This window comes from Danio rerio, chromosome 10 (assembly GCF_052040795.2).
Source record: "Danio rerio strain M-AB ecotype USA chromosome 10, GRCz13ab, whole genome shotgun sequence".
Taxonomy (NCBI): domain Eukaryota; kingdom Metazoa; phylum Chordata; class Actinopteri; order Cypriniformes; family Danionidae; genus Danio; species Danio rerio.
In genome coordinates, this window is record NC_141030.1 from 10,542,140 (window position 1) to 10,558,105 (window position 15,966).

Genomic DNA, 15,966 nt, shown 5'->3' on the forward strand with positions numbered 1-15,966 from the left:
AATGTAAATTTGTTTCGTCCTTGTTAAAATTGTTTTTTCCTATGTAACTGTGTTCTAAGATAGGTAAAAATGTTTTCCAAACTTTAAAATTGTCTTGAGCTTCATAAAAGTGTTTCACACTTTGAAATGTTGTTATTGCACTTCCCGGCCATCACAATTTAGTGATTTATAGACAAGTAGTAATACTATAAAATCTATTCTGAATGTAACTGGGAGCCAGTGAAAAGACCTGAGGACAGATGTGATGTGCTCTGATTTTCTGGTTCTGGTCAGAATCCTAGCAGCAGCGTTCTGGATGAGCTGTAACTGTTTGAATGTCTTTTTGGGAAGGTCAGTCAGGAGGCTGGTACAGTAATTCACCACCCTGGTGATGAAAGCATGAACAAGTTTCTCAAGTCCTCACTGGAAACAAAGCATCTAATTTCTTAAAGCAAATGAAATCCTCAAGTGCTTGAAAATCATGAAATCAAGTGCTTCCAAACCTCGAGTTTGGGATTCTCTGTTGAAGAAATTTTAAAGAATGTTTGAAACCCACAGCCATTAGCATCCAAAATAGGAAATAATGGAAATCAATGGCCACTTGCTTTCAACATACTTCAAAAAAACCTTCTTTTGTATTCAACAGAAGAAAAAGAAAATCTAGCTGGTTTGGAACAAGTGGAGGGTTGTAAATGTTGCCAGAATCTTCATTTTTGTGTAAAACTATCCCTTTAACTTGACTATTTCAATTAGTTTTGTAATAACAGGAATTATAAGGTTACTTTGTGAGATGCTCTATGCTTTCTGTTTTTGGTCCAACCGCTTTACATCCTTGTCATTGATGTGGTATTTCTGTGAACACATTTTTACTTCCTTTGAATGTAAAAGTATAGGGTCAAGTTCCTCTTTGAGTTTTATTAAGCATCTTGCGCTATGCAAAGAAATTAAACGGGTGTGTTAAAAAATAACTTGCAGAGATGGAGCTCGTGATCAATTTCATAAACTAAGCCACTCAGAGACACTGAAAACACTATTATAAGCTGCTCACATTATAAATACAATAAAGTATTTACAATTTGATAATCACACTGAACTATTTTTTAACATTACCAGCTGACTAGAAAGTAATACAGCTTGTTATAGCATTTAATAGCTTGATCCTTTGTACAATATATCATATAAGAGTTTTGTATAATAAAACAATGTTGTCAATATGTTTCTTTACGCAGTGAACTGGACATCACAGAAAACCAGGGAGAATATGTGGAGGTAAGGCTGTTTTCTTTTAAACAAGAAGTCAATGGGTAAAGTGTGTTTAAACTAGACAATCTCTCATTGTTAATGAGAAGAATCTGGAAGGAATTTCCTTAAGATCTGTCTGGTCTTTGATTTAGGCTATATTTTTAGACTTTCTCCAGACAGCATGCTGAATATGGCTATTTCATGCTTAATTAGACAAAATCCCTGTATTCATTAACTAAAAGCACCATTTTAGATGTAATAAGAAATTAATCTAATGAGGTCTTTTGGAATGTGCTGATTTGGTACAAATTAATGTCCTTTCTAGCCCTGTTCTTACTTGCAGCCATTAAGATATTAGATTCTCCATTTAATTGCTGTGTAGTAAACTCTGTCACCTCAAGATGGCGCTGCGAACTGGCTTTGAATTCTTGAAGAAAAAGTAGAGAAAGAAACTTCAAAACATTTTTTTCCATTTTCTGTCGGCGTAGTTTCTGATTTATTAGAAATCTCCACAGCAGAATCAGCAAAATCAGCTTTAAAACAAGTCAACTTTAAAACAAACTTTCTCATTTATATACACTGTGTAAAATATCTCAATGGTTGCAATTACTAAAGAATTGTTTTATTTCTTAAAAAAATCATGATTTACTAGTCAGTAACATTAATTGTTAATGATGCACGAGTTTTATGTCTCGACAAAATAATTATTTTGTGATTCTGTTAATTTATTATTTGCTCCATTTATTTAAAAAATAATCATATTTGCCATTCACTAACACAGGCTATGCAGTACTGTATGTTACAAATGTATTAAAAAAAAAATAACCTATAGGGTATGTTATGTGTATGTTTACAAGAGAATGACATATACCAATCAGTAAAAGTTGTGACAGAATGGAACACACAAATAAAAAAGAAAATAGTGATTTCTAAAGTTACATTGACTTAATAGCAGTAGCAGACAATACAGCAAACATTAATTATGTGTTCCTTTAGATTTTTTTTTCAGAGTAAACACGTATTCCAATTTTTGTTCTAGCAACACATTTTGCAACATTTTGTAATGTTGCCATTCCTTTTCACAACATTTAAAACCTGTTTAGGGAGCTGCTGAAATTACAGAACACACCACTTGGAGGCACTCAAGTGCAAAACTGTCAATGCGAGTGCACACTGAAAAAGATGCCCAGAGGTGATATGAACGTGGAGCGTGCCGTCCATGCTTGTTCGAATTGCCAGTAACTTTAACAACAATCGACTGCGCCCGAAACACCCTACTACTAAGTACTGCATTTGAATGTAAACGTACTACTCGGCTGTTAGAAAAGTACGTTCTATAAAGTATGAATGTGAAAAGTACGAATGGAATTCAGACATTCTACATTTGCCATTTTGTCAAGGTCACATGACCTACCTGCGTCAGTAGCATCGCTTCACTCCCATTCATGAATTCTCTCTCGAGGCATCAGGGGGTAGCGCAACGTGCATCGGAAGCGCACTCCAGAATCTTTCCGGAAGAAGTAAGTCATCCAGGTACTTCTTGCATACTGATTTTTGAATTCTATGAATTCGGACATACTACTCGGCTCACATACTGATTTTAGCGTACTATATAGTATGGAGGTATACGCTTTCGGACGCAGCGTGTGTGTCAACTTTTTTCTCTTCTTCTTCAGTGTTACAAGCAGGTGTCAGAAGCTTAAAGTTGGGTAGCGCCACCCTTTTCATTAAGCTCCATCTAACGTCAAGAAGGGATTTTGCATACTCTTCTGCTCGACGCCAGTGAAAATCACTTGGTCTTGAATGCGGAAAAACGTCCCAAAACACACTGATGATGCATCCTGGTGTGTAGCCTTTAAGGGCGTACTCACCATGTACAGTTGCTTTGAACCAGGCCGAAGCACGCTTGTCCCCCCTCCCGTCTCCCTCGACGGCCTACACTCACATTACAGCCATAAAGTCCTTGTGCTGCAGGAAATATGAGGTTTGCTAAAGGTGCGCAGCTGTCGTGCAGTGAGGGGATTGCGTCTTTAATAAACTATTACAGTTTGCGTTCATTGAACACTAAGAATGATTAATTAATCCATATGAAACATTCCTTTGAAAGTCACATCTCATCTTCAGTTTTGCGCTTTATGCACTCACGCTACAAGTGTACCGCGCCTGAGCCCAAGCGAAGCACACTCTGGCAAACCTCTTCCAACTGTGCCAGGGCCGGCCAACTGAACCGTGCCTGAGCCTGATTCAGAGCACTCATACTTGTCAAACGATGTAGGAACCGGGCCTGGGCACGGTTAGGATAGCATAGTGTGAGTACGCCTTAAGGTAGGCAACATTACAGGGTCTTTATCACATTTTGTGCTTCTAACATTGCACCAGACATGCTCCAACGGAATGCAGATAGGCCAGTCAAGTACCTTGTCTTCTTCCTCTGCAGCCAGGACTTTGTAATGTGTGCAGAATGTGGTTTTGCATTGTCTTGTTGAAATATGCATGGAAATATACATTCCCTGTAAAAGAAGAAAACATCACAAAACGTCTATGGACTTTTCAGTATTTATGGTGCCATCACAGAAGTTAACCTTTTCCAAGGGCACTGACACAACCCCATACCATGACAGACCCTGGGTTTTGGACTTGTTGCTGGTAACATTATGGAGGATCCTTTTTTTGTCTTTGTTTTGGAGCACACAACATCTATTTCTTTGCAAAAAAATGTTGAAATACTGATTCGTCTAACCACAATGCACGTTTCCACTGTGTTATGGTCCGTCCCAGATGCCTCTGAGCCCGGAGAAGTCGACGGCCCTTCTGGATACTGTCAACATAGGGCTTCCTTTTGGCACAGTACAGGTTTTACAAGTAAAAAAATGAAAATTTACAAATAAAATGAATTAAAATAAAAGTTGACCAGACAAAAGGTGAAATATTTTGTTTTCATATTGCCTGCAATGAAATAAAAGTAAAGTAAAGTAAATTTAGAAGTAACTACTTTCTTTTTGATTTGAGTTTTCCATACTGTCCCAACTTTTTCTGATTCTGTGTTGTATTAAAATGGAGATTCGCTAAAGCACACACACAAACACACACACACACACAGACACACACACACACAAGCAGATTTAAGTCAAAGTCTGTGATACCATTAGCTGTGTGAACAAAAACAATGCCAATTTGTGAAAATGGTGATGTTGTATACATTTCTTGTTTGGTCTATTACTTGCTTGGCATGTTTACTATTACTTGTTATGTTTAGCATTACTTGATTAGGAATGTGAGAGTACTTGACTTCCAAAACAAAAATGGCAGACTATAGGACTGTTTGTGCATAAATGAATGTGAATATGCATACAGTAGCTGCATTTGAAAACAAAGTGACCTGTCATATATAAAAAAGCATTTTATTTTTTTAGGGCCGTCAAACTTAGCGCGTTAACGCATGCGAGTAATTAAAAATATTTAACGCTTTTTAAAAAATGCAATTAACGCATTTGCAGTTTTTTTTATTTCCTCTTGTGGCCAACATGTGTTTAACGTGCAAAGAAATTTAGATAAGACCAAGGAAGCGCTTTTAGAAGGAAAGTTTCAGTATAAAACAATAATGTCGCATAACCAGGCTATCCAGCGTTTCCTCCAGAGTTTCATGCAATTTGGGGTGTTTCATTTTTAATCTTTAAACTTTAACTGCAGTTTAGCAACTCACTTTCATTCAGAAGCATATTGTTCATGCCCCGTGACAAATATTGGATGAAAATATGAAGTACGGACTGCTGGAAGAGTGGTGTTTTTATGGAATTTGATAAAGGAAAGAAAAACTTCCTCATTTTATGACTCGGGTGGTCCATTAAGGGAATCAAAAAATCACTGCTTACATGGTAGACTCTTAATCAGAGTATTGTCTTAATACTAATAAAATCGGAGTATTGGTGTCCATGTAAATGAACTCAGTGAAAGTGTCAGATGATGTTGCAAGCTGTCAAAGACAGTCCATTACTCTGCCTTACTTAGAAATACTGATTCTATGCACCCTCAAATGTTTCACAAAGTTTGATGTTAAGTTATGCCGAGTTCAGACTGCATGATTTTTTAAAGTAGTCGTGTCACATATGTTTTCACACTGCATGACTATCTGGGCTAGCGTTTCGTCGCTGCTTTGTTTACACTGCAAGATGGATCGGTGACAGGGACTTTCACATTGTATGACTTTACTATAGGAAGAATCGCCGACAACTTCGTCCAAACTACGTCTCACAGCCAAAAACACGTAGTATATCTTTTGTTATTAACTACATAATGAGAAAGAAGCCTTTAATGGGGTAGAACATGTACATGTTTGCTCACCTGGGTTTAAAGGGAATTAGCCATTTCTCCTCAACGTTGATAATAAACTAATTTCTTTCTGTATGAAACGTCAAACAGACACGGTTGCTCCTGAGTCCTGTCAAACCTCCACTAGTTTTTCCTCCATTTCGTGGGTCCAAATAAACGGAAAAAGAGTGCTTTTAACTCCTCCCCCAGCCTCCCACTGGCCTGCAGCAGGTATATACACACACACGCAAGTGAATGCCGCTCTCTCATTGGCTGTAGGCGATCGCTGATGTTATTTTCAGTCAAAACTCAATTCACAAAGGCATGATTTGAATCGCCGACAGCTCCAGATATTTAGCATGCCAAATATCTCGCAGGCATTGGCAACTCATCGGCGATTCTTTCAGATCGCGTCTTTGATAGTTCATACTGTGTGATTGTCACTCACGTGCACGAGCACCGATTTGCCTGTGATTTCAGGCATTTGTCAGCGATTTCTCAAAACCTGTCGGCGAGCCAAAATTGGGGCTAAAATCACGCAGTCTGAACTAGGCATTACACGCACCTTTTGTAAAGCATTTGCTTCATGTTGCTGTGTCAGAATCCTTGCTTGTAAAATACAGCCAAAACACTTAGTTTAAGCAAATTTGATGAACGCGATCTTGCGTGTTGATGAATCTGAAGGGAGTCGCTCACCGGGCGCGCTGAACTGCGTGCACAGTCTGTGTGTGTGCTTGCGTGTGTATGTATGTGCTTTTCCTAGCAACAAAAGCAAACGTCTGACATCGCTGATGGTGTCCAAAGTCTCTTTAAGGCATTCTATAAGTATTCTATAGTCTTTGCAGTGTCTGTCAAAGCTCTCAAAGCTGTTTAGAATTAAATGTTTTGAGATATTGTGACCAAAGTCCCTGTAAGAATAGTACAGTCTTTGGTTCATGCCTTTGATGTACCCCTAGGCCACATTGTGCCCCAATAATGTCAACAGACTGGACTGTCTTAAAAACTGGCTAAATGTTAAGGAGGACTTAGCAAAATTGTTTCTACTTTTTAATTAATGTTCTCAACTCGCAATACAACTTTACAAGGAGTACAATTGTTTGTATTCAATACTTTATTATTATTATTATTATTAGAATTTTCTATTTTCCATATTTGCAATGCTTAGAATCCACCATGGAAATCATTTTTGTTTGTTATCGCCATTAAATGTTTTGAAATTCAAATGGCACTCACATGCCTTTGTGTTTATTTTCTGTAATAAAAATGGCTTTTCACAATTAATCATAAATAATAACAAAAAAAGTGTGATTAATTAGTTAATTTTTTTTTTTAATGAAATGACAGCCCTAATTTTTTTTCATTAATTTGTGTAAACAGGGATAATTTTTGTTATCTGTTGTCAAATGAATGGAAGAACACTTGTTTTTAATGCATCATTATCCTGTAAACATCCTAATTTGACTAGGATTACAGCATTGTATGTTGATAGGATACACAAGCTTTCCCTCCATTTCTTAGATGCCTCAGATGCCCTCCATTTCTTAGATGCCATCGTTCCCTCTCTTCACCGCCACAATATGAAACTTTAATGGTGTCTGAGTTAAATTGAGTCTCTGGCCTCAATGTTCACTGTAATGGCAAAAAAAACAGCTCTTTCAGCTGGAAACAGAGAAGCACAACTGGTCTCCGCTCCAGAACAGAACGTTCCCAGAGGCCCTGACGTGTGTGATCACTGGAAATGTTCGTAATTGCGATCTTCCATTGAACCACCGATACCCGATGTTTATTTTCTGCTGGGCTGTCATCTCATTATCTCTGCTGTTCCCAGATCTCACACCCTTCCTAGCACCTCAGGATTGAACTCCTAACCTTTCTTATAGCCGCTAACACCAATTAGCGCTTCCCTTTCAGTAATTGTATTACTGAAAATTCGACTGAAAGATGCCAGTGCTGATCTACTCTAACAATAGTGTGGTTAGTCAAGGGCCAGTAAAAGTGTCTCAGTATGATAATGGATCATGGATAAAAATATTACAGTATCACGATATTGTGATTACTGCTCTAAAATACGTTCTTTTAAAATGTCTCAGTAAAAAACAACAAATTATCCCCCATTGAACACAATATACAGTCTTTCATTTGTCAATTTTTCAATTTACAAATCACATTTATAATATTTTGGAACAGTAAACATGTGAGGCTAAATAATTAAAACAAATTATTGACTTCTGCTACGCTCATTAGTTTACAAAAAACTGATTCCTTTACAACACATACAAAAAAACCTTTACATATACCTGAGGAACGGTATAACCGAAATTTATTTTCTGTTTTAATAACTTGACTTTTCCAAACCGCTGTAAACCTTGAAACCAGTTATTGTCTCATGCCTAACTGTGGTACCACAGTATTTATTCCCAAATGAAGGGTTCATTTTATACTGTGATACATGTCTGTATTGCCATTAAAGCAATACAATATGACCAAATCAAATTAGCAACATGGTACTGTACCTTTAGTTATATTTTACAATGGTCTAAATTGCAGAGAAGATAAATAAGAATTAACTAACACTTAGTGCTATAATAGTCAGTGAAGGTGTTTTGGATCTTTTTCAGAAAAAAAAAAAAAACTCCAAATCTCTGTGCTTTTTCAGACTCAAAATTAGGGATGCACTGGTTTTTTTTAAGCCAATACCAATTTTTACAAAAAAAAAACTTTCGCCCATTTCCAATACACGTACAAGAACTATATAGTAAAAGCTACTTGTTTTACATTAAATTTATTTTGCAGAATATGGATTGGACTCAATTAACATTCAACTGTCCAAAATTGTAAAAGATGCACAAGTTAAAATAAAAAAATGACAACAAGACCATCTTCAAAGATGATTTTTGCTATTCGATACTTAAATTAACAACAGTAATCTTTAATTGACATTTAATAGAACATATTTATTTAATAAACTTAACAAACAAAGCCAGTGCTGTTGCAACAGTGCTCAGCATATATAAGTACACCCCTCACAAATCTATCTTTAAAATTCATATTCATATTTAATAGAAAGCTATCCTATATTATATTTGTGCATATACATTAGATTAGTTAATACTGAGGCCAAATCTCGAGCTTATTTAACAAAATAACTTAATAACAGTCCAAAAACTAGTACAAGCAAATTTATGTTATAGAAAAATATTAAATACATTTTTTAAAGAGGAAAAAATAAGAAAAGCAAAAAAATATATATATATAGTTTTTTCAATATTTTGCTTAAATTTTATTGTATTAACTTTCAATTTCTAAATATGTTTGGTTACTAAAATATTATGTTAATAAATATATCTGTTTAATGAATCTGCTTTGTTTAAATGAACCAAAATTCATTGACTATATTCACTAAGAAATGGATATAAATATTCTACATCTTCAAAAAGGGCTGTACTCAATTATGCTGAGCACAAATGGTAAATTTTGCTGCTCCAGAAATGTTTCTAAAGTGTAGCCCATTTCTTTTATTGTCCAAAATAATATAGCCCAAACTTGCTTTCTTGACACACATCTGATATTTTATACATATTCAGGTCTAATATTTTGGAAAGTTTTTATTTTTCATTATGCAAGAATTTAATGATTTTTCTCTGAGAATAATTAAAATGGGTGTAGCTCATTTTTTCCATGCAAGTTAACCATCACTATAGCATTTATTGGCATATGCACTGAAGATAAGACGATTAAGTTTAGTGACCGATACATTGCAGAATTTCTACTTAAGATATAACTCAAGATTCTTCCTCCAATGAATTCTAAATGCTGGGTTACACACAATTACTGCGTGCTGTTGTAACGGTTGCCGTATTACGTTGCCCAACATAAATAGATTAAGTTAACTTATTTATTTTACAAATTTAAGGTGGTTAAACATAAAACAATTAAAATGTCCCAAAAACCTGTCAAATCCTTTTAAATAAATATTGTGAACAAGCGACAAAAGTCATTTTGTAGTGTGTATAATTTTGCATGTTTTTATTGTGCACCAGGCTTGTAATTACCAAAGTACCAATGCACTTCAACAAACCCCATGCTGTCATGATGGTTAGGGATTTCACAAATGGCAGTAGCAATAAAGGAAATACAGATAAATGATAGATCAAATAGAGAATAGTCAATGAAGAAAAACATGTAGACCCAGCTGGAGTAAGATGGGGCTGTGATAACCCTTTCTCCCCACCCTCCAGCTTTTAGCACGGGAATACATACAGAACAGCCAGTTATTACATTTAAATCAAATCACACAACTCCGCATTGATTAGACCTGGAAACTGACTCAGCCTTCCTCGCTAACATGCTTCTCATGGTCTTGTATTACTGCTACAGATCAAACCAAATAACCGATCTGCTTGATCAGCAAATACAGCACCAGCTTGGGCAAGAGCCATATCGCACACCAACTACAATACCCAGAATTCCAATGGGGGCCTACTCATTAATGTTAATAGCTTGAGGGAGATGAGGGCTTTGGGCCCTGTAGGCAGATGGAGGTAGACACGATCCCCCTGCTTTTTCTCATTACCAGTTCACGCACAGAGCCTTGCTCCGATCCATTGTACTTCTGCACCCTGCCTGCAGGACACTCGCTGTGTAATTAATATTTAACTGAGAGAGAGAGATTGAATGGAAGATTGAGGAGGGTTTGTGATGGAAAAGCCACGATCAGCATAGATACACACAACAGCATGAGACCCAAAACAAGATATCGAGAGGGAACACAGAACATAGAGAACTAGGGCAGCGAGGGAGGCAAGAAAAAAAATGATGTCTTTAGTATTTCAATTGTTTCCCAGACGGGAGCTTTCACTTTCGTTCTGTAAACAAATGGAAACTTTCGCCAAAGGCTATTTTACCAGGGTTTGGTTCCTGGATCTTAGTCACCATTGCACAACCAACAATGACAAGATAATGGCTTGAGAGGAATGAAATGACTGTTTACAAACACTCTCCATTTTCTATCCATTTATAAAGGTACAAGAGCTGTCATCGCGGCAGTCTTTTTTCATTTTTGGGTTCACTTCCGTGCTTTTTAGGTAATATGTGTACTTTGGGGTTTTAGGACACCAATATGCAACCTATTGTACTTTTTTGTAAGAGTGTACAACCGATCAAACAGGTAATCCTGGCCAATCTCACACCCCTGGTTGAGACATTATGGCAGCGGTCTCAAACTGAATTTGACCATATCAGTGACTGGCAATTCATAGAAGAGCCGTTTTAACATTCAAGCACAAAAAAAAAGTAGAAACCTGATATATCTGATGTCATTCTTCCGCAGATACAGTCAAAGCTCCTTTTTGCTTCTTGTTGTACACACTGAAGGTGTAGTTTAAATTGCTATGAAAATACTACAAACTAATGATAGGCATAATAATAATAATTATTATTATTATTCTGTCCAAATCAATTGTTGCTTTACCAAAAGTTTAACAGATAGCGTAAGACAGCAGAAAGCAGATTGGCTAACTTTAGTGACTTTACTGGCAACTGTTCATCTAATTTATTTTTTTTTTTTTTTTGTAAAACTACAACAAAAAGGGAAAAAGTATGTTTATATTCACATTTACTTTTAAAATGTTCATTTCAGCCAGCATTAAAACTTTACTAATGCACATTTTTGTACAATTCCTAAGAAGCATATGAGGAAAATCTATTAAATGAGACCATTTAAGTCGAATATTTGCAAAACGATCATATTAACACCACCAGCATAACGTGTAAGCCATGAAGAAGTGTTTGTACAACAAAATACAGGTGGTGTAAAACTGATTATAATCAAATAAGCCTTGAATATTTACAAAAATAAAACTTTAGTAAAAAATAGAGCACTTACTGACATATATTTAACGTTGATATACAGTATAGGTCTTAAATCCTAGCCAGCAGCTAGCTCTCTGCAACTCTTACATGGTTGCCCACTGAAGCTAAGCAGGGCTGCGCTTGGTCAGTACCTGGATGGAAAACCACATGTGAAAGCTAGGTTGCTGCCAGTTAGTGAGTGGATGCCCTACCAGCTGCAACCCATCACTGGGAAACACCCATACACTTTTATTCACATACATACATCACGGCCAATTTAGCTTACCCATACAGCGTATAACTACCCAGCTTGTCAGGACACAAAAATATGTTTAGCTATGATTTAATGGTACCACATATTCAAAAGAAAATGAACTTCCAAAAATTCAATTCAGGTAGTAATGTCTGTCTGTGGCTGCCATATGTTTGTCATTGAGTGTGTCATGTGAGACTCCTCCTCATATGTGCGGTAATAAAATGAAATCCTTTTTTTTTTTCATTCAGTGATCTCATGAGACACATACACACGCCATAACACATGATGTTAACCCACGCACTGGATTACACCACATGTTATCTTCTACTCTTTAAAAGCTTCAATTTGACATTCATCCTCCCATTGTTTCAGGCTGATGAGCGTACAACATGAATTGAACATGCTCTTACCGGTTTATCTGCAAATGCACAATAGCATCAGTGAGATTTCTTTGCAGAACGGGTCTCGTCTAATTACATCTTTTGTTTTTCATTGTGTGCTTTCCCAAGGTCACACTGGAAGCTTCGTCGCTCAGTAAGCTTGTTAGAACCGAATATGCACTTATACCATATAGCAGCAAAATGCTTATGTGCTCCTTGACAGATGTTGCTGTCGGGTCTGAAATGGTGGTGTTAAAGCAGGGGGTGTCAAATCCTGCTCCTGGAGGGCCACTGTACTACAGAGTTAAAATCCTAATTAAACACACCTGAACCAGCTAATAAAGGTTCTCAGTAGGACCATTACAGTCAATTGCACTGGGGCAGGTTGGAACAAAACTCAGCAGCATCCATTATTGGGCACTGCTGATTTAAGGGAATAGTGACAATTTCTCATATAAACTTTTCATTCGTTTTCCTTCGGCTTAGTCCTTTATTTATTAGGGGTCACCACAGCGGAATGACCCGCCAACTATTCTGCATATGTTTTATGCAACGGATGCACTTCCAGCTGCAACCTAGTAGTGGGAAACACCCATACGCTCGTATTCACACACATACACACAATCATACAATACGGCCAATTATGTTTACCCAATTCACCTGTACCGCATGTCTGCAGGGGACTGTGGGGGAAATCCAGTGTCCTGACATTTTATCCTGCCCATTAAATTATGCTACCAACACTGTATTTGAATGGTTTTGAGGTTGGGGTTAGGGATTAAGTAGGTTAGGACAGGATATTACAGCTTCATATCACGCTACTCCACATTAAAACTTTTACTGGTAGCAAAAATCTGATCGGAAGCATATTGCGTCATTAAAATGTGCTACCTACTTTTTGAATGGAAGGTAGGACAGTCTGAAAGGGTAGGACAAAAAACCCACACAAACACAGGGAGAACATGCAAAGTTGTAAACTCTACACAGAAATACCAACTGGCCCAGCCAGGATTCGAAGCAATGACCTTCTTACTATGAGGCGACAGTGCTAACACCTAAGCCACCATGCCACCCCACATGAATTCTTATTACTTACTTTTTTTTAAAATAGAATGTTTTGAAAAATTAAGAATACTCTTTATACATACATTAATCTTTGGCTGCCGCTCTACAAAACGGTTGACCGTGTTTTTACTGTTTTGAATAATGGTTTACACTACACAGCTTTGTTGGTTTATAAAAAAAAAATCTAACCAACATACAGTAATCCTTTTGCACTACTACACTTGATTTTAGCTTGATTGTAAAAAAAAAAAAAAAAAAACTTAAATTAGAATCTTCTACTTCCACTTCAAAAATAAAGATGATTTAGTATTTAAAAATGTTTATTTTTATTTTTTTATATATATATAGAAATTGGTCCTAATTGCTGTACTTTTACAATAAACTGAAATTTTAACCATTTGGTAGAGGTTGATATTTTGGAAATTAAGGGATGTGTTAAAAAAAAAATACATTGAGTGTGTTAGCTAGTGACATTAGCGGCTCTCTTTTAACAATCTAGGCACAAAATTTAAAGTTCATGGCGCAAAAGCATTAAGGACGTGTCCAAATCCACTTTTGCTATTTTAAGGACTGAAAAATATGCTCTGTGCCACGGCACATGGTCTAACAGGGTTGAGCTTATTCTCTTAATGAATTATGGGTTTATTTTGAGAATAAACAAGAGATAAATAAATATAATAATATAAATCAGAGTCTCCCTTTAGGAGTCAGTTGCGTCACGCCATGGCACATTTTCTATTTACATGGAGGATTTTGTAAGTGAAAACACTGAACACTTCACTAGCGAGAAAACAGTTAAACAGAGCATCTGCAGTACTCCTCTATTTGGCCTCTACTTTCTCTTTCTCTCTTTTGTAGATGAGGAAATGGTGGAAACTCATTCCACTGAAGACATTCATGAGCCTACATAATTATTTTTGTTTATTAAGCCCAAAGATGTTTCAAAACAGAACTAAATTCAGTTCTATTTTTCAGCAAACGAATAAACGAACAATGATAACAAAGTGTGGTCAAAAAACTGAGTTATATCCAAACACACGTCCTATTATGCTGCATATGGTCAAAACCTGATAGGTGGACAAATCTAAGCTTGTTTTTAATAATAATCATAATAATTATTAAATTATACTATTAATAATAATATAATTATACAAAACCAAAAAAAGCCTCCCGAGATGATGAAGGCATGGAGGCTGTGTTTTTTACATTTATGTAGAAAGTAATAATTTTTGTAATATTATATTCCTTTCATTCTTTTTCATTTGTAAAGATATTTGTGTATGGCTGTACATCCTGTGTGCATTAAGCAATGTGTAAGTGAGGCGCATAACTTAAGCGTTATGCACTGACTTTAGACCTGCTTTCAGCTGGTCTATTGCACAGTCTATTTTAGTTCCTCAATATACCAACGCACCAACAATGCACCTTAGCACATCTCTTTTCTAGACTGGAACACCTATAAGTCCACAAAGTGACACAAATGAATTTGCTATTTGAACAACGTAACGGAAAACGGGAAAATAAAGGTTGCGCTGGTCTGAAAATAGCAACACATCGAGACAACCCATGGAAAATACGACTTGCACATTATTGCACCGGTTGTATGATAGAGCCCTAGGAATCAAGAAATGCAATCCAATTTTTTTTTTCTTGGTGGGGTAGTTAAAGGGCTACAAGTGTAGGGGGAGTATGTTGTTGAGCTCTATTATTCACTTATTTACCTTGGGTCAGATTGGTTAACCAAAAAGTTTAATTTTAAATGGACCAAGGACCAAAAAAGCATTTTTTATTTATTTATTTTTTGGTGTGGATCATGACACAAGCATGATTACCATGTTCATATTAAACAAGCCAAAATAAGGAACATAATTATCGATCACCCGTATTGCATCAAGTTTGTATATCCAGAAGCATATATTACATTTGAGAGCTAGGAAAGATGGCACAGGGCGTCAGGTGCCGCAGTCGATAGCACGATAGCCTCACAGCAAGAAGGTCACTGGTTCGAGCTCCAGCTGGGTCAATTGGCATTTCTGTGTAGAATTTGCATGTTCTCGCTGTGTTCGCATGGATTTCCTCTGGGTGCTCTGGATTCCCCCACAAGTCTAAAGACATGCGCTATAGGTGAATTGGGTAAGCTAAATTGTCCATAGTGTATATGTGTGAATGCAAGAGTGTATGAGTGTTTCCCATCGTTGGGTAGCTGTTGGAAGGGCATCCGCTGTGTCAAACATATCTCGTAAACATATATCGTCACCTTAGAATTAAAAGGTTCTATCTGACATTTTTGTCAATGTAGTCATTCGCATATTTTTATTAAATGACAACTTATTTACATTATGGGATATTTTTTTATAAGATGTTTACATTTTAAGGTGTTTTATTTAAAAATCAAATGTTACACACACTGTTTGCTATGGAATGCGAAAACTTTGAAGCTCTATATTTCAAAAGCATTCAGAAAGCAGATAGAACAATTCCAAGGTGACGATATGTTGGATAAGTTGACGGTTTACTTGGCTGTGGTTACCCCTGATTAATAAAGGGACTTAGCCGAAAAGAAAATGAATGAATGATGGCACAATTATCTGTGAATACCAACTTAGGTCTGTTCCTGTTTGGATCGACTTCAAGATGGACAAATAATAGAATTTAGTTTTTTTTGTGGAAACGGTTTATTTGAGAATGCTGCTATGAGTTGGTTGCCATAGTGAGGCGTCCATTTTGATGTCACAACAGTCCCCAGGGGGCAAACACCCCACCCTTAACTGCTGTACCAGAGTCAGTCTTATTTTATCTGGAGTAAGTATGTGCGAATGCGTGGGTAGTATTCGATAGGGAATACTCAAGGACTGAGGCTCATTAGCAGGTTTTTACTACGTTCCT

The 15,966-nt window shown here is 36.5% G+C and overlaps 1 protein-coding gene and 1 long non-coding RNA gene across 5 annotated transcripts in view; one reads left to right on the plus strand and one right to left on the minus strand.

Annotated features, from left to right (window-relative positions):
• sh2d3ca (SH2 domain containing 3Ca) overlaps positions 1 to 15,966 on the plus strand; it is a 100,758-nt gene that overhangs the window by 15,461 nt on the left and 69,331 nt on the right. For all 4 annotated transcript variants that reach the window (XM_087270211.1, XM_087270210.1, XM_087270216.1 and 1 more), the window contains one exon: positions 1,209 to 1,248. In XM_087270211.1, coding sequence (XP_087126337.1) covers positions 1,209 to 1,248 — 40 coding nt within the window. The remainder of the gene's footprint in view (positions 1 to 1,208; positions 1,249 to 15,966) is intronic.
• LOC147835010 (uncharacterized) overlaps positions 1 to 15,966 on the minus strand; it is a 76,265-nt gene that overhangs the window by 3,968 nt on the left and 56,331 nt on the right. The window lies entirely within an intron of this gene.